Here is a 22,618-nt window from a genome sequence, read left to right as displayed (position 1 = left end):
TTCTCTGGAGCGCAGAAGGTTAAGGGGGGGACTTGATAGAGGTCTTTAAAATGATGAGAGGGATAGACAGAGTTGACGTGGACAAGCTTTTCCCATTGAGAGTAGGGAAGATTCAAACAAGAGGACATGACTTCAGAATTAAGGGACAGAAGTTTAGGGGTAACATGAGGGGGAACTTATTTACTCAGAGAGTGGTAGCTATGTGGAATGAGCTTCCAGTGGATGTGGTGGAGGCAGGTTCGATTTTATAATTTAAAAATAAATTGGATAGGTATATGGATGGGAAGGGAATGGAGGGTTATAGTCTGAGTGCGGGTAGATGGGACTAGGGGAAAATAATTGTTCGGCACGGACTTGTAGGGCCGAGATGGCCTGTTTCCGTGCTGTAATTGTTAAATGGTTATATGTGCTGAATAGAAAAAAATAACTTCAAGTAATCTGTACTTAACATTGTAAAAGAAGAGTTGTCTGTCGGTCTCATTGAGCATACTGCAAAATTCCTGGTTTCATTTCAAATAAAATGTTTGTCATATTAATTGGTAATTGGATGATGAAGCCCACAATCATTAGGTCTACATTTTACTCAAATGGGAAATACTGCAATCTACCATACTTTACCTGATTTTAATAGGTGTATACATTACTGTATAAATACCAGCATAAATTTTTAGTAATTTCAAAATCTATTTTGTATCAGCCTTGATCATGTAATCTTCTGTGACTCCAAATCAAGCTCTCAAACTGTCATTCTATAAATCTTAACACGCATTCATATCTTTGTCAAATCCAAAAGCAATTATATTGTTGATTCTTTCTCACTGACCTTCAAAATTCCATTCTCCATAAATGTCAGCATTTCCAATACTTTGCTTTCCATCATGTCTAGTTTATCATGCTCTCATTCATCTCTTTGGGCTCCCAAGAGTTTGACGTGTTCATGTAAAATATTTTCAACCTGACTCTCCGCTCATTCTCAGCACTCATATTGAATTTTTTCATTGCTTCACATTTTTTTTAACCCATTGCACCTTTCTCAAATCCTTTGCGAAACGGGCTTCCTGTGCATTTTCCTTTTACCGAACTTGGATTGCTATCTCCTTTGCTGTTTAGGCAATCTACTCTGGTTTGCCTATAAATTTCTGTGCTTCCTTCCCTGCATTGACCTTCCTCAGAATGGACCTACTGAACTAAGGTTTTTCTTTAAATCCATTTACTTCTCTACCTCGGCATACAATTTATGCTCATTACTTTGTGATGCAATTTTAATTTTTTTATGATAAAGTTATGATATGTGCAAACTATTGCAAGAGTTATTTTATGATAACATTCTCAGCAAAAAATGCATTTACTTGGTGACAACCTATCACTGTTAGCAAATTAAGTCTATTTATTCAAAGTGCTGCATTTTGAGAATTAATGATACAACCCTGTTGACAATCCATAGGGTTAGAATAATGGAGCTAAAGTTTTTCATTCTGCTCCATATTGTTAGGTTGACTGCATGTTTGACGTTTCCTTCATTTCTGTGTGTTAGATGTGACTACTTTTCAAATTGCAGGAAATTGTGACACTTGATTGACTTGGATGAGTGAACAAGCAATGGTGAAATGTTGGTCCTAATACTTTTGTCACCGAGCCTTATGATCTATTGTACATTGGTTCATTAACCTTAAATTCCACAATTTTTGGTACTAACCTAACACCCTTTATAACTCTCCACCCCCCTCCCCACCTCCCCTATGCCCTGCGTGCCACCTAGATGCACACACGTTTCTCCCATTTCTCTTCCCTCTTTCCTCTGGCTTCACAATTTGTACATCTTCTAACTTTACTATATCTCAGACTTGTTGTCTTTCATCTCTGGCCTTTGTCCAACCATCTGCCAGTCAACCACCCCACTCCCTCCCTCACCTATCTAACTATGGATTTGGCCTGCCCCACCTCTCTTCCAACTTCCCCCCCCCCGCCTCCAGTTCCCACAATCAGTCTGAATAAGGGTGCCGATTCACAACGTCATCTACCCATGTACTCCAGAAATGTTGCCTGAACCCTAAATTACTCCAGCATTTTATTTTATTTTGTAAATCAGCATCTACCGTTTCCTGCCTGGCTATGTAACAGTTAACATAGAACCAGGTACACAAAATTGCTGGGGAAACTCAGCGGGTGCAGCAGCATCTATGGAGCGAAGGAAATAGGCGACGTTTCGGGCCGAAACCCTTCTTCAGACTCGGAAATCTAAACATTTCCTTCGCTCCATAGATGCTGCTGCACCCGCTGAGTTTCCCCAGCAATTTTGTGTACCTTCGATATTCCAGCATCTGCAGTTCCCTTTTGAACAACATAGAACCAGTATTGGTTTTCATTCCTGTTTCTTGTAGAGATGATGACATATGACTCGTTTTATTATGAATTATATGTAGTGAAACAAAACCACTTGGGTTTTATCTCCTCTACTACCAGTCATCCTCTGCAGGCCTTCATTCCTCCACTCCTATCTTCCCTCGGTGAACAAAACCAAATGTCCCTTAGTCTCTCCACAATTCCAGTTTTATTTTTGATGACCTAAACTAGTTTCTTTCTCATTTGTCTTCTTTCACCCATAATGACAGTATATTCACACAAAAAAAGAGATAATGAAAAAAAGAGAAATTCTAAGAACTTGTTGTGGAATGTTGAAGGAGAAAGAGTGAAAGTAAGTGTGGGTTTCTTGGGAGGCATACGAAGGTGAAATTATAATATGAATTTGTAAAAATAAAAGTGGCCGGAATGTTAGTTTTTTTACTAAGAAGGTAGTAAAAAACACTAACATTCCAGCAACTATCTAGAAGAGATGGTAACATTAACTAATAATGGTAAAATGGGTCTGGGGATGGTTTGTAAATTTATGTCATTAGCAAACACTAGGGAGAGTAACGCTATGGATTGTAGACAGGGCTGCACTGTTAATTCTAAAAATAATGCATTTCAAAGGTGACAAATCATCTTGCTGTCTAGCCAGAATATCTTCTAAAGAAAAGATAGCAGAAATAATATATAGACTGGATGAAGTTATTTCAAAATCCCCTGTAATGTACAAATTGCAAGGTGGCAAATAAGACATCAAAGAATGTATTACTGCATCACTGCACAATATTCCCACATTGCAGCACAGATTTGTCCTGCATACCATCCCCCTTTAATTCATTTATCTTATGTGCACTACTTTTGGTGAGATTTAAGCCTTGAATTGCACAATGTATTGTCAGGTAACAAAAATGAAAATTGCACCCATGTTATAAAGTCCTTTCTGATTTGTGGGCTTATTCTGTCAAGGAAAGTTGCACTCTATAAATTCAGAATTATTCTGGGTGAGATGAAAAGTAGTTATGTAAACTTCATGATTAGTGGGACAGTGTAGTACTTCAATAAATGTACTGATTTTGAGGGAAAATAGCTTCTGAGCAAACTGCTGGTACTTCTGACTGGTTCTTTATGATGGGAACACTGTAGAGCTGAGCCAAAATAAATTGTTATTTAACATTTGAAACCAGTTACTTGGTTCAAATGCTTAAATGTTTAAGGTAATGCAATATTAATAGCATTATTAATGGAATTTTAGAAATAAAGAAATGTAGCGGAGGGCAATCTCCAATGATGCAGAATTTATTGAAAAATACGTAGTGTGCAGCACATAAGTTGGCCATTTGTTTTGACTTGTGTATGCATTTACCTCATTTGTCCGTATTAAAGCAATGTTAGCAAGCCTGTAAGTTTTGTAATCTTCAGCTTTACAAAACAATCAACTTGCTTGAAATTTGTATGAATAATGGATCCTTTTCATTTTGTTCCAGTTTGTTCTTTCCGGCTCAGATGACTTTAATCTCTACATGTGGCATATTCCTTCCAGTTTAGAGACGGGTGAGTTACCAAGCAGCCTGAACTAAATTTTATTGATGGCTTCTCTGCAGAGAAAACAGCATGCAAATAGAATGACCGTACCCTCTTTATGCTCCAAGTACAATATGTTTCCAATGCTAATTTAGATGAACTAATTTCCTACAAATGTTTTATTTAATCGCTGGCCTGTTAAGAAATCTTTATTTTTCGGCCACGGGGGTTTCATGTGGAGTGAGCTTGAATGACGATGTTGGTTCAAAGATCAAAACAGCATATTCTTTAACATAAAGTTGGCAGTTTCATTCCAACTGTTGGAGATAGAAATATGTTGCTCGTACAGTTATCTTCTAAGGGAGGTTTGGTGACTTCCAGGTGAGGAAGCCCTGTTTTTTTTCTTCTCCCTGGGTAATGTTAAATCATTGTGACAAGTAATGAAATTACTTGAGCAATTTGACAAGATTTCAGAAATGTATTAAAGCTCATGCAGTCATACAGCATGGAAACAGGCCCTTCAGCCCAACTTATCTATGCCAACCAAGATGCTTCATCTATGCTAGGCACACCTTCCTACGTTTGACCCATATCCCTCTAAACCTTTCTTGTACATGTCCCTCTCCAAATATCTTTTAAATGTTGTTATACTACCTCCTCAGGCAGCTCGTCCGTATACCCATCGCTCTGTGTTTTAAGAAAAAAATGTCCCTCGGGTTCATATTAAATCTTCGTCCTTTTCCTTCAACCTATTCTCCTCTGATTCCTGATCCCCCTACTCTGGGTAAAAGCCTCTCTGCATTCACCCAATCTATTCCCCTCATGATCTTGTACACCTCTAAGATCACCTTCCACGCTGGGACATGTTTGGAGCGGGGTTGGATGTGATCAGTGGATCCTAGTGCCATATTGGAAATGGAGTTTGCACAATGAAGCCTTATAATTACTTGTGGCTGAAAAGAGTCGGAGTAAGGCTGTCGGACTTCTCGGATCCAGCTTGGGTTATTGCTGAAGCTTACACCTGCCCCCTGCCGCAATTCTTCTAGAAAAATAGCAAAGAAGGTGAAGGAATTGTGAAATTGTTGGGGTTAAGTAATTGGGTAATCTGTACTTCCTTTAAAAGTTGTGTTGTTCAATAATGCGTTCGGTTTCAGTAATGTTGACAGTTTGATAGAACCAGTTTAACTAACTGAATGAAGCATCATTTGCATTTGTTAAGAATGATGTCATTGCTATTTTTTCAAAAGTACTTAAAAGCAAGATATGTGGCCATAATCGTGATTATAAACTGTCTGCAGGTGGCCCTGCCAGGATTGTGAATGGTGCAACCATGGTATTGAAAGGTCATCGCTCCATTGTCAATCAAGTACGCTTCAACCCTCATTCATACATGATCTGCTCATCAGGAGTGGAAAAGATTATCAAGGTACGTGTCATTAGCCAGAATTTAACATTGATTTTCCTATTAATATACTTGGTTTAAAATTTTCTTTGTATTGTTTGAAATATCCATCAACAAATTTACTCTTTCAGAAACAAAAGAAAATCCTCAATATCTAGCATATTCTCGGCTCAAATTAAATGTATTTCTGGTCAAGTGTTCACAAAATTTCAGATTTATGGGCATGCACATCATAATTAGTAATTAATGAATACTTTTAAATTTAACTGCAGCACATATTTGCTGAGCATGCCGTGCAGGAAAATAACTGTCTTGTGTGAGTGAAATCTGGGATTAAAGTTTCCTTACTTACCGTATTTCCCGGCAATGCAGACACTATTTGTTATCAAAAAATAAGGCACAAACATTTACCTGGGTCTTGGAGGCCGAAGGTAAGGTTGTTAAGCCAAGAAAGATACTTGGCTATCCCTCAGTACAGCAACATCAAGAACGATAGCCAAGTCTATCCCTCATTGCTGGCTGCTGATGGGAAGCGCTGTAAAAGGGGGGGGGAGGGGGGGGAAGAGTTCCTTTCACAGTGTGTGGGGAATCTGGCCCGGGTCAGCACGGGCCGGAGCATTGAGAAGCAGGGGGTCAGGGATCATACCAGCAACTCACTCACTCACCACTGCCGCGGCGCTCCGGGCGCGGAGCCACTTCATTGTGGCTAGGGAAGTAGCTCGGGTGGCTGCGAGCAGCCGCCGGGACCGGACAGCAGAACCGGCTGCCACCTCAGCGCCTTCTGCCGGCCCAGGGATGCTGTCCGGTCCTGGCGGCCGCTCCTGTTTTGGCACTACTAATCCCTATGTTTGAATTTCCTAGTTCCTTAGCGCTCCCGTTTTTCCCACCATCTCCCCACCTGCCGTCACCCTCCATCCCCCACTCATTCAGAATGGAGAAGATCTGGAAGCCTTGGGCAAATTAAATTGCCACTTTCTTTATTATTATTATTTATTATTTTGAGCGTGAGAAATTCTATGTTCTGCCAGCCTTTTAAAAAAAATTAGCGACTCATAATGGGGTTGCTTCTCCGATACAGGTGCGTCTTCATTGCCGGAAAATATGGTATGTTTTCATAATACTTGTGAATTTAACTTTTTTCTATTACTTACTACCTTTTAGAAGTAGCTAATCATATAAATGTTTTTTTTTACATCCTTGATAAATGCAGTATGAAATGCCAAGTTTAATTCTTGAAAAGGTATCTCTTACTAGTTTTTTTCAATGACACTGACTTTATCTTGAAGTAATGGTGGTCACTTCATGCCAATATGTTCAATCTTTTGAGTAAGTTTATATTGCGGCTTTGTAAAGATTTTATGAACACGGCTGTAGAACGGGGAAATGAACGTTTAAAGAATTCAACACAATGTTGTGTTCACAATCAAAGGTAGGAAAGGACGAATTCTTAACCGATCAACATTCTTTGGAGAAGAAACATTCTTCACAGATATTGGCATTCGGGAGATAAGAATCAGACGAGAGTGAAATATGCCATTTTAGCAAGAACCCAAAATCAGATTGGGACTAGAAAAAAAGGAAAATGTACATTTGAAGAACTTTTCCTACAGCTATACAGAGCCACATGTAGAATACCCCTTGCAACTCTAGTCTCATTTAAAGAAGGTTATACCTTTGCCGTGTTGCAGAGAAATTCTAGTTTGATTTGGGGGGGGGGGGAGGGAATTGTCCACTGAGGACAGATGAAGCATATTGTGGAATATATTTTCTGGTGTTTAAAAGAATGAGACATGATCTCATTGAGTTCCACAAGATTATGTGGGGCATGATAGTCTAGTTGCTTTTAGGATATTTCCCTTAGCCATATATTTGGAACTAATATTTCCCTTAGCCACATATTTGGAACTAGTGCAGCAGCTGTGCGAAGGATGAGTTTCTTCGTGTCATCTATGCTGAGATATTCAGTATAACCAAGGCTGATATTTTGTTAGCTTTTTGTAGAAATTTAGGCTGTTGAGTAGGAAAGGACTGCACGTGCTAGTTTAAATCAAAGATAGACAAAAAATGCTGGAGTAACTCAACAGGACAGGCAGCATCTCTGGAGAGAAGAAATTTTATCTCCAGAGATGTTGCCTGTCCCGCTGAGTTACTCCAGCATTTTGTGTCTACCTTAAGGCTTTTGAGGTCAGACAGAAGAATGAAGTTGCAATCAAAAATCCAAGCAGCCCAGATCTTATTAATTGGTTCTGTGTGTTCCAGGTACAGTACGGCCTATTCTATATCTTACTTCCAAGGTTTATAGTGTTTGAGCAGGCTTGTGACTTTGCATTGTGAATTGGAAAATGTTATAATCAAAATCTCTAATGACAGGATAGATTTAATCATTCATCATAATTGATTTCTTAGTGATACTGAGATTTTGTTTCAATAAATATTTACAGCCCACGGGCAAAGATTTGTGTGCTTCCAATCCCAAAAGAAACCATTCCAAATTATACCAACTTGTTCTAGTATTAAAATTTTTATTACAGGAAGTAATGATCTCTGTCAGCACGATGTGTAATATTAGCATGATATAAATTGTGTGTAAATTCCACGTTATTCCAAGATTGCAGCAGATTTGGTCCTAGACTATCCGTGAATCTTAAAGGCTGTGTGTGATTGTGTCTTGTCTGTCAAAAATTTATGTTTGAGTAATTCATTTAAAAATTGTGTAATTTAAATTTTTTTTAAATGCTTTTTCCGTAACAGTCAACATGAAATTACTGGATTGTCTTAGAGGTCCATCTCCTTTACTACTTGAGAGTCCTTGAGAAAAGAAATGTTGTTCTTACCCAGTCTAGCACATACATGACACCTTACCCGCCAATGTCACCTCAGTTCACAGGTAGTTAAGGATCGACAACAAAAGTTGTCAACTTTTTATGAATTAATAAAATAAATCGATTCTGAATATCCAATACATAACTACAATGCAGGTTTAAAATCCGGAAAAAGATCATGCAGACTGTTAGACTGCACTTGAAAGATGAACTACTTAAAAATGGGAACATGGAGGGTCTTAAACACTGCAAGTTCTTTTTCACTATATGAGGTACAGGTGCACAACCTTTTATCTGGAGTTCCGGAAACTGAAAAGCTCCGAAAACCGGACATTTTTTCCAGGATGTCGTCTGCACACCAAAGCTCGCGTTTGGCGCCAAACTTGACCCGAAACGACCCATGGTCAACCCAGGTCTGTACTACTGTAGCGGCTGCCTCCTTCCCGGAGACCGGGGAGACACTTAAACATCTGTAAATCATTGCTTAAATGTTAGTCAGTTAGTTTGGAGGGCTTTTATGTGAAGGGGGGGGTGAAGGGGGAAACTTTAATTCTTAGTCCCCTACCTGGTCGGAGAGGCGGGGAGCGGGCAATGCCTTACCGGGTCGCCATGCAGTAAGCTCCGTAGCGCTGTGGCCCCCGACTCCCAACATCGCGAAGCTGGGGCTGCGGGCGTCCGGCCGCGGGCGGCGCCGGTTGTAGCTCCGACCCCGGCAACTCTACCCCTGGCTGCGCGGCGCTCCAAATCCAGCGCTGCCCGCGGCCGGAAGCCCGCAGCCCCAGCTCCGCGATGTTGGGAGTCGGCGGCCACAGCGCTCCGGAGCTTACCGCACGGCGACCCGGTAAGGCATTGCCCGCTCCCCGCTGGTATCCCAGCGCTGTGGCCGCCGACTCCCAACATCGCGGAGCTGGGGCTGCGGGCGTCCGGCCGCGGGCCGCCCTGGATTTGGAGCGCCGCGCAGCCAGGGGCAGAGTTGCCGGGGTCGGAGTTCCAACCGGCGCCACCCGCGGCCGGACGCCCGCAGCCCCAGCTCCGCGATGTTGGGAGTCGGCGGCCACAGCGCTCCGGAGCTTGCTGCACGGCGACCCGGTAAGGCATTGCCCGCTCCCCGCCTCTCCGACCAGGTAGGGGACAGGAATTAAAGTTTCACCCCCCCACCACATAAAATCCCTCCAAACTAACTGACTAACATTTAAGCAATGATTTACAATGATTCCCCGGTCTCCGGGGAGGAGGCAGCCGCTCCAGACTTTTCAAGCCACCCCGCGCTACCTACCTAATCTACGCTAAAAATCTTCCATTCCGAAATCCGAAAAATTCCGAAATCCGAGAAGTGTCAGGTCCCAAGGCTTTCGGATAAAAGGTTGTGCACCTGTACCTACGATCTATGTAAATCCAGATGGTGCCTAAAAGTGGATTTAAAGAGGTGCTTTTGAATGTTCAGCTGATGTACCATGGTTGCCTCACTTTGTGAAGCAAAGACCTGATTGGCAATGTTCCCCGTAACTCTACGACCAAAAGCGCATTGTTGAGTTTGAGGGGAAAAACCGGTGTTTGCCACAGCTGAACCATTCACCCGTTTTTCACAAAACGGAGTGCTGGAGCAACTCAGCAGGTCAGGGGACATCTGTGGAGGGAATGGACAAGTGACGTTCTCAGTTGGGACCCTTCTTCAGACTGATTGGAGTCAAAGGAGAAAGCTGGAAAAGACAGGTGGGAGTGGGACTAAGCCTGACAGGTGGGGGGGGGTGATGGGGGCTGGGAGGGGGGGGGGGGGGGGGGGGATGGGGGGCGGATTAATAGTAAGATTAAATGAGAACTTACCAGTTTGAAGTTTGATCTGTATTTTATGAGGAATTACGATGAGGGATTACGTGAAGAACCCCGCCACGACGCATGCGTGTCATTCTTCAAAGCAGCGGTGTGAAATCACAGATAACTGTAATGACTAAACATAGTAAGATTAGAGAAGAGATACCAGTTAAGTATATGATCATGGGTGGGAGCGGAGGGCACGTAATCCCTCATCGTAACTCCTCATAAAATACAGATCAAACTTCAAACTGGTAAGTTCTCGTTTAATCTTACAATTTTACTTCGGAGTCACGTGAGTGACTACTTGAAGATTTTAAAGCTCTGTGATTTCATGCCGTGGAAACGAGTCCATGCATCACGTCTGCCTTGATGACTAGGAGGAATTGTGTTAACATAATTTGGACATGAATTCGACATTGAAATCATAAAATTTATTAACACAAATTTATAACCCCTTTTTATGGGTTTAAATTAATTTACAGAACTTAAATTTGTTTCTGCAAACGTTCCAGGTTTCATTACTGGTTTATTGTAAAATAATTGGAATGTTTTTTCCCCCAGACCATCATGCTGCCTTGAGGATTTGGTCCATTGGTACATCCAACTGTATCGCTGCCGATGTAGCTGCAGCCCTGGTGGAATGAGATTTTAAAATATTAGTATCCACCCCAGCCTGTGTTAGCACCTGTTTCAGCCATCTTGAGATGGTCTGGACCGTCACTCTTTTGTGTGGTTGCTAGTGGCTGACCAAAAAGTGCCTTCTCATTGCCTCTTAGGATTTTCGTTTTCTCCATGTATAACGACAGATGTCTTATTATACACAGACGGTCATCTGTTTGGGTATGACCTAAATTGTATATTGAGGCCTGCTGATCCCTGTCTGTTCTGCTTACTAACTCATAGATATGAAACGTAATATTTTCTGTTGAGGAAGTCATGTCCAGTCTTAGTTTATGCAGTGACTGTACCCTCTGTGCCGTGACCAATGCCATTAGCATGACTGTTTTTAATGTCAGTCTGTGTAGGGACAGAGCTGTTGCTGGAGACCAATTCCTGAGCATCTTCAGGATAATACTTACATCCCATATTTGGGAGTACCTGGTTCTTGGGGGATTAGTATTAAAAATTCCCCTCATAAGTTTTGTTACCAGTGGGTGAGTCCCAACAGAGTAACGCTCTGTCCCCTGCCATAGGTAAGTCGATAGGGCACTTCTGGCGCAGTTGATGGCACTGTAACTGAGCCCCTCATCATAGTGGAGGCCTGCCAGATATTCCAGAACAGACGGGATGTTCATGTCTCTGTAGGTGATGTTGTTTTTATGGCAGTGCATCGCCCACTTCCTGATATAGACCAGATACTGTTTTTTGGTTGACTGTCTTTGGGCCGCCGAGATCATGTTCACTGTTCGGTCCGTCAGTCCCAGTTGTAGTAGAGGTGTTTTTAAAACTCTACAAATTAATAAGTTCAAATGTTTATGGCATGGGTGGCTATCCCTTGTTACGGGATGTAGCAATAAATCTGGTCTATGTGGGATGGTGATACATGGTTCTAATACCATGTTTAATACCACTGGGAACCATGGTTGAGTAGGTCAATCGGGTACTACCAATACCAGACGCAGAGTCTTGTTGTATTTTCCTTAATACCCGACTGATGAGGCAGGAAGGAGGGAATGCGTAAATAAACAATTTCCCCCCCAATGCAGCGAAAATGCATCTGTCGCCGCTGCCCCAGGGTCTGGTTCCCATGAAACATAATTTGATAACTGGTGGATAAGTCTGGATGCGAATAGATCGATATCTGGTGTTCCATATTTTGCTGTAATATCAGCAAATACTTTTTTATTCAACATCCATTCGGTGTTTTCATTAAATTTGCGTGACCTGGTGTCTGCCACTAAATTTAGTCTTCCTGGTAGGTAAGTGGCTGATATCCAAATATCTCTCTGGATACACCATTGCCAAATTGTATTAGCCAGATTGTCACATGATGTCGATTTGTTTCCACCCATGTGGTTAATGTATGCTACCACAGTGGTATTGTCTATCTGTAGTCTAACATGCTGGTGATATGATCCAGTACAATATGACTTTAGGCCATGGAATGCACCCAACATTTCCAGGTAGTTTATGCCCAGTGTGAGTAATAATGATGCCTCCTGAGCAGTCCATCTACCTCCACAGCTGGTGATGGTATTGGTGGCTCCCCACCCAAGTGCACTGGCATCAGTTTGTAGTACCATGGAAAGGTTACTGACAATGATTGGATTGGAACAAAGCCAGATGTTATCTATCCACCATTTTATTCCATTTTAGCTTGATTGGTAGTTTCATAGGTCTGTCAAAGTGACCTGCATTAATTTAGAGTGCTTGTATTTTTGCTCTCTGTAAGTTTTGGTAATGTAGAGGTCTAAATTGTGTGGCTGGAAAGGCAGCCACCATTTGCCAATTACTGTTGCTACCAATCTGATGGATGGTTTGCTGATGTCAATGAGGTTATGCAAGCCTCTATTAAATCTCTAGCCTTTCCCTTAGGCAGAGTCACCGACATGTGAACTGAGTCAATGGTGAAACCCCCAAATAGTCCATAGGAGTGGAAGGCGTTAGTTTAGATTTAACTAGATGGATAATAAATCCCAGTTTATCAAATAACTGTTTTGTGGCTGTTACAGTTTGTTTGGCCAATTCCAAAGTTTTGCCCACAATGAGTATGTCATCTAAATATGCCATGACCATGTGTTTACGTTTCCGTAGAAACGCTAGGGCTGGTTTCAAAATTTTTGTGAACAGCCTGGGGCTGATGACCCATTTGGCAGTGCTTTATACTGCCAGAGTTGCCCATCCAGTTGAATTTTAAGTAACATCTGTGGTCACCTCGTATAGGCACTGAATAGTAAGCATCTTTTAAATCGATGCTGGCCATGAAGTAACCTTTGGAAATTAATTGTTTAGCAGTAACAAAGGTATCCATTTTGTCAGATCTATGGTGATGCGACAACCACCATCTTTGTCCTTACTGCCGTGGAGTGGATCTGGCCGGTGCGGAGGCGACATCGGGCACAGCTGATCCCATCTAGCCCACCAGCTTTGTCGCAGCCCGTTGGTTTCTCCACCTGTAATTAGCATGGTAAAAACACAAAAAGACCGCAGCTCTTACCTGCAGGTCCAAGTTAAAATTGTCGCTACGGGGGAACGTCGTTCCACCCCGTCTCCTGCTGTTTTCGACTTGTCCAAAAAGTCGACGGCCCCATTTGAATAGTCTCCCGCCCGGCCGTGGTGTTCTGGCCGGCACGGGACCAAAAGTCGGTACAGCTGATCCCTTACGGGGCTTGTGCCTTCAGCTGCTGCTGGCTCCCGCAACTTCGCGGTCCTCCCCTGCCAGCTTTACTCGCAGCACTTGTGGACACTATTTTGTCCAGCTTCCCCCCCTGTGTAAAAACAGCGCGGGGACAAAAACTACCGCAGAGTAAATCACTTACCTGCAGGTCGCGGTTTCAAACTTACCGCTGCGGGGGACACTCCACCCCGCCTGTCGTTTCGCAAGCGTGAAAGCGATATGACACGCATGCGTCGTGGCGGGCTTCTTCACGTAGTCACTCACGTGACTCCGAAGTAAAATTGGCAGATGGGTGGTGTAAGTGACAAAGACTAGGGTGTCTGATAAGGAGAGAGGAGGGGTGAAATGTAAAGCTTGAGCAACAGATGTATGTGAAACGAAAGTGCGGAGGGGAAGTAAAAAGGAAACGAGGGACTCCAGGATGGGAGGTGAGAGTATGGTGGAGGGAACAGGAGCAGGATGGGCAAAATGGGTGCTGGTGGGTGGGAGAAATGGGTGCTGGTGGAGGGTGGCAAAGGTAAAAGTTGGGGATGTAATACTTGAAATTGGAGAATTCAATGTTCATATTGAATTGTAAGCTACCCCAGCAGAATATGAAGTGCTGTTCTTATACCCGCTTCTATCACTAGTTTGCTTCCTGAGTATAAAAATCAGGACATAAATCTGGACATAAAAATATTGCCTTTTATAGACTAATTTCCACTCCCCAAAAGATCTTTTTGATATTGTACCTAATGCTGGGAAATAAGATTAGCATAAATAGACATAAAGGTCAGCATGGACACGATGGATGAAAGGGCTAGGTTCTGTTGTGTGAAATTCTATGAATAGAATTGTTTGTATTGTGCATGCAAACATTGCAACTCAACACCATTTAAATCATCTCCGAGCCCCCAAAACTGGAGTTGTTTCAATCGTGAGGTGATTAGAAAATTAACTCAAAGTTAATGGATCAATAAAATCTAACAAAGGAGTTGTTCAGCATTCCATAACCATTAAAGGACATGCAATCTTTGCTTTTCCAGCCAGCTATGCTTCATGTTAAGGAGTAAGTTAACAGTGTGGGTGATGGCAATCTCCCTCCTTTGTCAGATGCTCATTTGTACTGATTTTAGTCATTCACGTTTTCCAAATGCAAGAGGTAATTAGACAGATTTGGTTATCCAACAATATTTGAATTTCAATGTCATCTTAACCCACTTCCTGATCACACAACCAATCCTGCCATGAGTTTATTCACCCAGCCATGATATTTTCTGCAGCCTTTCCCAGATGTATCCTTTCTCAGCATGCAACTTTTAACCACATGAATACAAGCTTGCAGCTTTTTGTCAATTATCTGTCCACAATTGTCATCTTTTCTTATCACTGACCACTTCAAAATTGTTATATTGTCTGCCAATTCTTAAGGCACAGAAGATTCACCGCAATTCCAACAGAACAACAAATTATCAAAGCTATCAATGTTTAGCATTAATTTGACTGTTATGAATTTCTCCTCCCCTATAATGTTTCACGTTTAGAAAAATGCATCTGGCTATTTTCCACTACTAAACCCTGCTCATGCATTCCCATACTCTTACAGGCATACATTAGCTCCCTGACGTAACAAAATCTTTTGTCTTCATCCTCGGCTATCTTCTGTTCTATTCCACCAGTCCACAGTAACTTGGAATAGTTAGGACTAAGTACAAGCAATTTGATAATGCTGCTTAGAGATACAACATGAAAACAGGCACACCAACTAAGTCACACCACCAATCACCTGTTTACACCAGTTCTGTGTTATCCCATCTTCACATCCACTCCCTATACACCAAGGGCAATTTACAGAAGCCAATTCACCTCTAAACTGGCATGTCCTTGGGATGTGGGCAGAAACCAGAGCACCCTGAGGAAACCCACATGGTCACAAGGAGAACATGCAAACTCAACAGGCATAGCACCCGACGTCAGGATGGAACAAGGGTCTCTGGCACTATGAGGTGGCAGCAGCATATCTATCAGTTGTGTCACTATGCCGCCCAATATTGTTGTGGCCAAGAAACACTAGCAAGCTTATCACAAAACTGAATTAGTTTTAATTTTATATAATTTATCCTCTGGTTGATTCTTATAAATTATTCACAAAAAGGATTAAATATTAATGTGATTATTCCGCAATTTAGATTTGTTTTGACAAAGCTCTTGAAATCTAATTCATTTTACCTTCAGATCATTAAGCGACAAACCAGAATAATTGGGTCTGATTTATATTTGTCACATTAATGTGTTTTAGTTGAGTTTCAAGATACAGCGAGGAAATGGGCCTTGCCGACCAGTGATCCCCACACACTAACACTATCCGACACACAAGGGAACATTTACAATTTTACCAAGCCAATTAGCCTTCAAACATGTATGTCTTTGGAGTGTGGGAGGAAACCGGAGAGATCACGGGGAGAACATACAAACTCCATACAGACAGCACCCGTAGTCAGGATCGAACCCGGGTCTCAGTTTAAGGATAAGGGGGAAATCTTTTAGGACCGAGATGAGAAAAACATTTTTCACACAGAGTGGTGAATCTCTGGAATTCTCTGCCACAGAAGGTAGTTGAGGCCAGTTCATTGGCTATATTTAAGAGGGAGTTAGATGTGGCCCTTGTGTCTAAAGGGATCAGGGGGTATGGAGAGAAGGCAGGTACGGGATACTGAGTTGGATGATCAGCCATGATCATATTGAATGGCGGTGCAGGCTCGAAGGGCTGAATGGCCTACTCCTGCACCTAATTTCTATGTTTCTATGTCTCTGGCGCTGTAAGGTAGTAATGCTACCACTGCGCCACTGTGCCGTCCTATAATTGAAAAAATATATTTTCAGCAATGTTAATATGTGCAAATATTAAATTTTGTGTGCTTTCATTAATCCAGGTGTGGAGTCCATATCTCCAACCAGATTGTGCTAGTGACCTGGAGGGAGAGTTGGAAGATGACACCCGTAACCTTTATACTCATGAAGAGTACATCAGCTTGGTCTTAAACAGTGGCAGTGGTCTATCTCATGATTATGCTAACCAATCGGTTCAGGAAGATCCAAGGATGATGGCTTTTTTTGATTCTCTTGTACGCCGAGAGATAGAGGGTTGGAGTTCAGACTCTGACAGCGACCTTAGTGAGAATACAGTTCTTCAGCTAAATCCAGGGGCTAGTGAACGATCGGGCTACAGCGATTCTGAATCTTCTGCCTCCTTGCCATTATCGGCCCAGCAAGGAGATGAATTAGACGAGGGCACATACACGCTAGGCCGACCGAAGCCCTCCAACACTTCATCAACCAGGGAGGACTTGCGGTCTCGTCAACAAAGATTGTCCGCGCTCAGACGCTATCAAGACGAGCTACTTCTGACTCTTTCTAATGACTCTGACTCCTCAGAAAACAACTTCCAGCAAGTAACTACAGGATCAGATACTGATCCTGTGACAAGGCCTCGATCCCCAAGCCCAGAGGCAAATGATTCCAGTAGTTCCAGTAGCGATGGTAAGCGGCGTGCATCGATGCGCCAAAGAAATGCTTCAAGAGCTAAGCAGAAACTCCGTCGAGAAAAAAGGAATATTCCACACCTCAAGGTAAAACAAAATATTGCTGAAGATAATGCCAATGATTCTCGATCACAAAGAGGTAATCATTCTTCGTCTGCTTCATCTTCACCAGAAAGGAATAGTGCCGAGTTCGGAAACAATAGAGGAAGGGTATCGCCCTGCTCAGATAGCGAGTCTGAGGTAAGAAAGGTTTATAAGGCTTACAGCAAGATCCAAAATACCTTTAAGTCACAATTGAAATCAAAAGGGTGTTCCATGTCATTTTTGTCTCTTTGTGATGCACCAGACATGAGTGAGAAGGACTCATTGGGTATGTTGACCCAAGAAAGTGATGCTGCAAGAAAAAGTGTAACAGGATCTCATCAAAGATTTAGAGTAGAAAAATGTTTGGATGAACATCATGGGGAAAGCAGCACCTCTCTGCAAGCAAGGACCAAGTACTCTGCCCTTCTTATTCATGAAGGCAGTACTTTTGCATCTGCAAAAGAAATTATGCCTGGAGAACAGGAACATGGTGTAGAAGATGTCCCGAGCAGCACAGAGCACTGCTATGAGGCCAAAAAGCTTAATGGGAAATCGGTCCTTATGGGCAACAACAGTAATTTAACTAACCCGTATCAAATATTTGGCAACCAAACACAAGAATTGTGTGATCACACAGAGGTATTAGAATGTGCAAAATCCCAGCATGTTCAACAAGTAACTAGAGATGAATCTGGCCAGAAATTCATTAAATTGGCATCATCTCAAACTGTCCCTTTTGCAGAAATTACTTTTGTTGGAACGCAAAGTAATTCTGATGAATGGTGGAGAGACCATGTTGATAAATCCAAAACCAGGACTTGTGACATTGAAGAATCCTGTTCAGAGGCTCCCTGCAATCTTCACAACAATGGGCTATTTGATCAGCAACATGCGAACCAACTAGAAGAATCAGCAACGGTATCCAAGTCTGAATCTGGTGACTGTGTACAGGTAGCCTCTTTGCACCTCAAGGAAGACTGCTCCCAACCTGGGATAAATGAGCATTCAGAATGTACTAAGAATGGCTTGGCAGCCAAAATAAACATTTTTGGTTGTCCCCAAGGAACTCTGTCATCAGCTGAGGCTGAACAGCCTTCTGGAGGGTTAAAAAGACTGCGAAAAGAACTAGATCCAGACTATTCACCAGCTGAGAAGAAACAGAAGACATGATAGATGTGCACACATCCTATACCAGTGCTTACTAATGTCACTAAAAGCATTTTTCTCAAACTCAACAAACTGTTGGTCTGTAAAAGAGTGCGAATTTTTGTTAACAATTATGTAAATAATTCAATTTCCTGAAGAAATGCTAATACAGATTTTTTTTTTTTTAGAATGTGTATGATAATGGTATATAAAATACAAATTATTTGGAGTGCTTCTAACTTTGGATTCAAATATCCATTTTGGCCCAGAGGGTGTGTAATTCTTCTGTTTAAGTATTCATTCTGCCAAGCAAGGGTTAATGGTGCATTTGGTGTCTCGAAGATCATATTGTTACAGAGCTTTCCCTCTTATTCACTCTGCAAATTTCTACATTTGGGCAGACATTGAATTTAAAATATTAAAGCCCATAGAATAACAAGTGAACAAATGAAGAGTTTTTGAAGTCTAACACTTTATAGTTCGAGGTATTTTTGTTTTTATTTTAAATTGCCACCTTGTTATGGTAGTCTTTTATTCACGCAAGTGGTAAACAGTTTGATTCTTAAGAAAAAAATGTTTAGAAGTTGGTTGTGTACATGGATCTGTTGATGAAGACAAGTTAGACAACTGTGGTCAGGAATAAAGTTTTTGTGTTTAATTTCTTAAGAAGAATTATTTGAAGCACAACACTTCTGCACAGTGGGCACGTGATCAGCTATCACTTCCTTTATCTGATGAGAAAAATAAACATTGCCATTCGCAATCTGTGTTTTTCCGTGTTCCTACCACCATGGTGTTCTCTTCCAGCTGAGAAGGCAAAGAGCTACTGCACAGGCCAAAGAAGATCGATTGTTAATTTTAACCACAGTCCTCATTGTAGGTGTTGAGTTTGTCTTATGTGTACTTCTGTTTCAAAAGAGTGGAAAATGGGCTTGCTTAACATGGTCTTGTATAGAGGTGCCCCATCTTGTGGTCTTGGATTATTCCAGTTTGGAGCAGAAGATAGCTGACCAAGGTTATTGCTGGCACATCTATATGCATGACACAGTAGCACATTAAGGCTGCTGGGCATGTGTAGTGACACTAAATAACATAAGATGCTTGTCTGATTTTTCTTAGACAAAGTTCTATGCATACAAGGGTTGTGTCGCACATGCGCGCACACTCACACGTGCATGCCATTACCTGTCTTTCACTACTCTCATTCAACACTCTTCGAATGTGCTCTACCGCTATCCCTTCCCAATGTGTGTTCTTTTCTCTCTTCCTGACCAGTCTCTTTGATCACAACCCAAAACCTCATTGCGTGATCCCTCTTTTGAGCCATTGAAACCAAACCGCAAGATAAAAGAGATGATTTTGGACATAAGGAAATGAGGGGGTAAACACAACCCTGTCCTCGTCAACGGAGCTGCTGTAGAGGTAGTCAACAAATTTGGGTTCCTTGGCATTCATTTCACCAGCAAACTAACCTAGTCCCTCACACTGATGCGGTAATCAAGGAAGCACATCAGCTTATTTGGGTGCCTGAAAAGATTTGGCGTGCACAAGGATTCTCTCCAACTTCTACAGATGAGCTATAGAAAGCAGTAATACAGGATGCAACACAGCCTGGTATGGCAACTCATTGCTTTTGATTGCCGAAAATTGCAGACTGGTGAAAACAGCCTCATCACTGGCACATCGCTTTCTTTCAATGCCCAGCTTCACCATGTGTTGTTTCATGAAGGCCGGTAGTATTGTCAAAAGCGTGCCTGTCACCCTGGCTGTTCCCTTTTTTCTACTTTCCACCTTCGGGAGGAAAAGGAGCTTGAAAGCTTGGAACTTTAGTTTAGTTTAGAGATACAGCACGGAAACAGACCCTTCAGCCAACCGGGTCCACGCCGACCACCGATCCCCGCATATCCTACACACTAGGGACAAATTTTACATTTACCAGACAATAGGTGCAGGAGCAGGCCATTTGGCCCTTCGAGCCAGCACCGCCATTCAATGTGATAATGGCTGATCATCCCCAATCAGTACCCCGTTCCTGCCTTCTCCCCATATCCCCTGACCGCTATTTTTAAGCCCTATCTAGCTCTCTTGAAAACATCCAGAGAACCTGCCTCCACCGCCCTCTGAGCCAGAGAATTCCACAGACTCACCACTCTCAAACCAATTAACCTCCATATCTGTACGTCTTTGGAGTGTGGGAAACAACCGAAGATCTCAGTGACAACTCGCACAGGTCATGGGGAGAAGGTTCAAACTCCGTACAAACAGCAGCCATAGTCGGGATCAAACCTGATGTCCGACGCTGCATTCGCTGTAGGGCAGCACTCTACTGCTGCACCACCATGCCTCCCGTTAAGAACATCTTCTACCCTACTGCTATCTGATGCCTGAACCAATCACATATTTCACAGTCCCTTTCTAAAGATGCTGCCAGGTACTGTTATTTTGAACTCGAGCTTATTTGATTGTTCTCTTGTGTTTTATTCTTTTGCACTATAATTTGCACCATTCTGCTGTTTAGCACTCGTATTTATAATTACTGTATGTATATTGTTTACCGTGAGCTTCATGTGAGCTAGGAGCTTCCACTAGTGGGAAAGTCCAGAACCAGAGGGCAGAGTTTCAGAATAAAAGGACATACCTTTTAGAAAGGAGATGAGGAGGAATTTATTTAGTCAGAGGGTGGTGAATCTGTGGAATTCATTGCGATAGACTGCTGTGGTCAAGTCATTAGGTGCTTCTAAGGTGGAGTTTGACAGATACTTGATTAGTAAGAATGTCAAGGGTTGTAGGCAGGACAATTGAGTTGAGCGAGAAAGATGGATCAGCCATGATTGAATGGCAGAGTATGGGCCAAATGGCCTACATCTGCTCCTATGACTTATGAACGTTTGATGTAAAAGTACCAGTTTTTTATTTAGTTAACCTGAAAATATGACTTCATATTATTAACACATTCAAATTGTAATATTAACGTTTTGTACAAGACATAAAATGTAAAGACATTGTATGCAGCCACACGAAGGGTCTCGACCCAAACGGTCAACTGTCCATTTCTTTCCAGATGTTTTCTAACCCGCTGAGTTCCTCCAGCAGATAGACACAAAGTGCTGGAGTAACTCAGCGGGTCAGGCAGCATCTCAAGAAAAAAAGGATGGATGATCTTCAGATCCTCCTTTTTGTCAGATTCCAGTATGTAGTCTCTTGTGCCTCTTCTATTGGTTCTCTCTTTTCCAGGGCAGGGACATCTAGCTAATTGCAACAAAAAATCCATTAAATAGACCAGTAGCTATTGACCTTTGTAGATCATTGCAGAGGTATTTAAAAGTCGACTACATTGGTGTGCTGACAGTTGTGAGGCAGACCAGTTAGGAATGGCAAATTTGCTCAAGACGGGTGAACTAACTAGGCTTTAAAAATAATCTGATAGTTTTGCAATTGACTAATTTTTATTTCTGTTAATTCCAGTTCATTAAGTAAATTTAAATTCCACACGGCAACTGTGAGATTTGATCTCAGGTCGCTGTTAACTCACGCTTATAGTTTGCTAGTCCTGTTATGTAATCTGTGTGCTATCACCATCCTGGTTGTAGCCAGTATCTGTATTCAGTGTTCTTCACGAGGGTGCAAAGTGTTATGTTGGCTCCATATATGACAACTAGTGAATGGACAAGATGTGTAGTTACCTGCTACTATTACTCTTTGACATGTACACTTTCCTGTAGAGCAGTAAGCTGTATTGATCTGTGGAGAGATCAAAGATAGACACAAAATGCTGGAGTAACTCAGCGGGATAGGCAGCATTTCTGGAGAGATGGAATAGATGACATTTCGGGTCGAGACCCTTCTTCAGATCAATACTGGTTAGAACACTTGGCGAGAGCGGTTCCACTCTAGAAAAGTAATGCCATGGGATTTTCTCTCTTCCCTCTCCCCTCCACAAACCTGGGAGAACAGTTACAGCATTTCAATTGAAAGGCAGCATCTCTGATAGTGAAGCATAAGAACTAAAGGCAGACGCAGGTGTTATGACCACTCTGGTTTTCCATCTCCATTCAGAAAGGTTGACCCTGATCTTTGTGCATGTCCCTGCTCAATTCCTGTATCCTTTGATTACCCTCCTGTTGGTCTCAGCCTTTCTACATACCGATTGACTGAGCATCTGTATTTTCCTGGAATTGAACATTTCAAAGGCTTGCAGTGCACTGAGTGAAGACATTTCATCTCAGGTCAGCGTTCCCTAAAGTGGCAGCCAAGTGAAACACAAGCTTTATTACATCTGAGTGGGATCAGAATTAATAACCTGCCGATTCAGTTAAAGTTGCTACTGAGTCCACATTGCCATTAAGTGCAGAATCCCAGACTGATAAACTATTTCAGGAAACATACAAAGTTTTTTTTAAAAAGCAAAAGAGAGAGTATTCAGTATCACTTTTGCAGCAATGCATTTAATTCCCCTGATAGACCAGGGATCAAAGCCCAACCTTGATGTAATGTGAACCTTTGACCCCCACCCCCCCACTTTTCCTCTATTCCAAGCAGAGATGGCTTGTCCAATTACTTACAAAGGAACCTTTTAATAAATCTGTAACTTGGCTCATTGTGTCCTGAACCAAATGACTGG

General features: G+C 42.1%; 1 protein-coding gene across 1 annotated transcript in view; it reads left to right on the top strand.

Moving 5' to 3' along the window:
- The window catches only part of dcaf5 (DDB1 and CUL4 associated factor 5), a 58,941-nt gene extending 40,181 nt beyond the window's left edge, over window positions 1–18,760 (top strand). Inside the window, exons 7-9 of the mRNA XM_033026857.1 lie at window positions 3,834–3,900; window positions 5,169–5,296; window positions 16,159–18,760. Coding sequence (XP_032882748.1) covers window positions 3,834–3,900; window positions 5,169–5,296; window positions 16,159–18,021 — 2,058 coding nt within the window. The 3' untranslated portion in view covers window positions 18,022–18,760. The remainder of the gene's footprint in view (window positions 1–3,833; window positions 3,901–5,168; window positions 5,297–16,158) is intronic.
- The last annotated feature ends 3,858 nt before the right edge of the window (window positions 18,761–22,618 follow it).

Source organism: Amblyraja radiata, chromosome 9 (assembly GCF_010909765.2).
Source record: "Amblyraja radiata isolate CabotCenter1 chromosome 9, sAmbRad1.1.pri, whole genome shotgun sequence".
Taxonomy (NCBI): Eukaryota; Metazoa; Chordata; class Chondrichthyes; order Rajiformes; family Rajidae; genus Amblyraja; species Amblyraja radiata.
The sequence above is the reverse complement of the archived record's forward strand: the minus strand, read 5'-3'. Positions and strand labels throughout refer to the sequence as shown.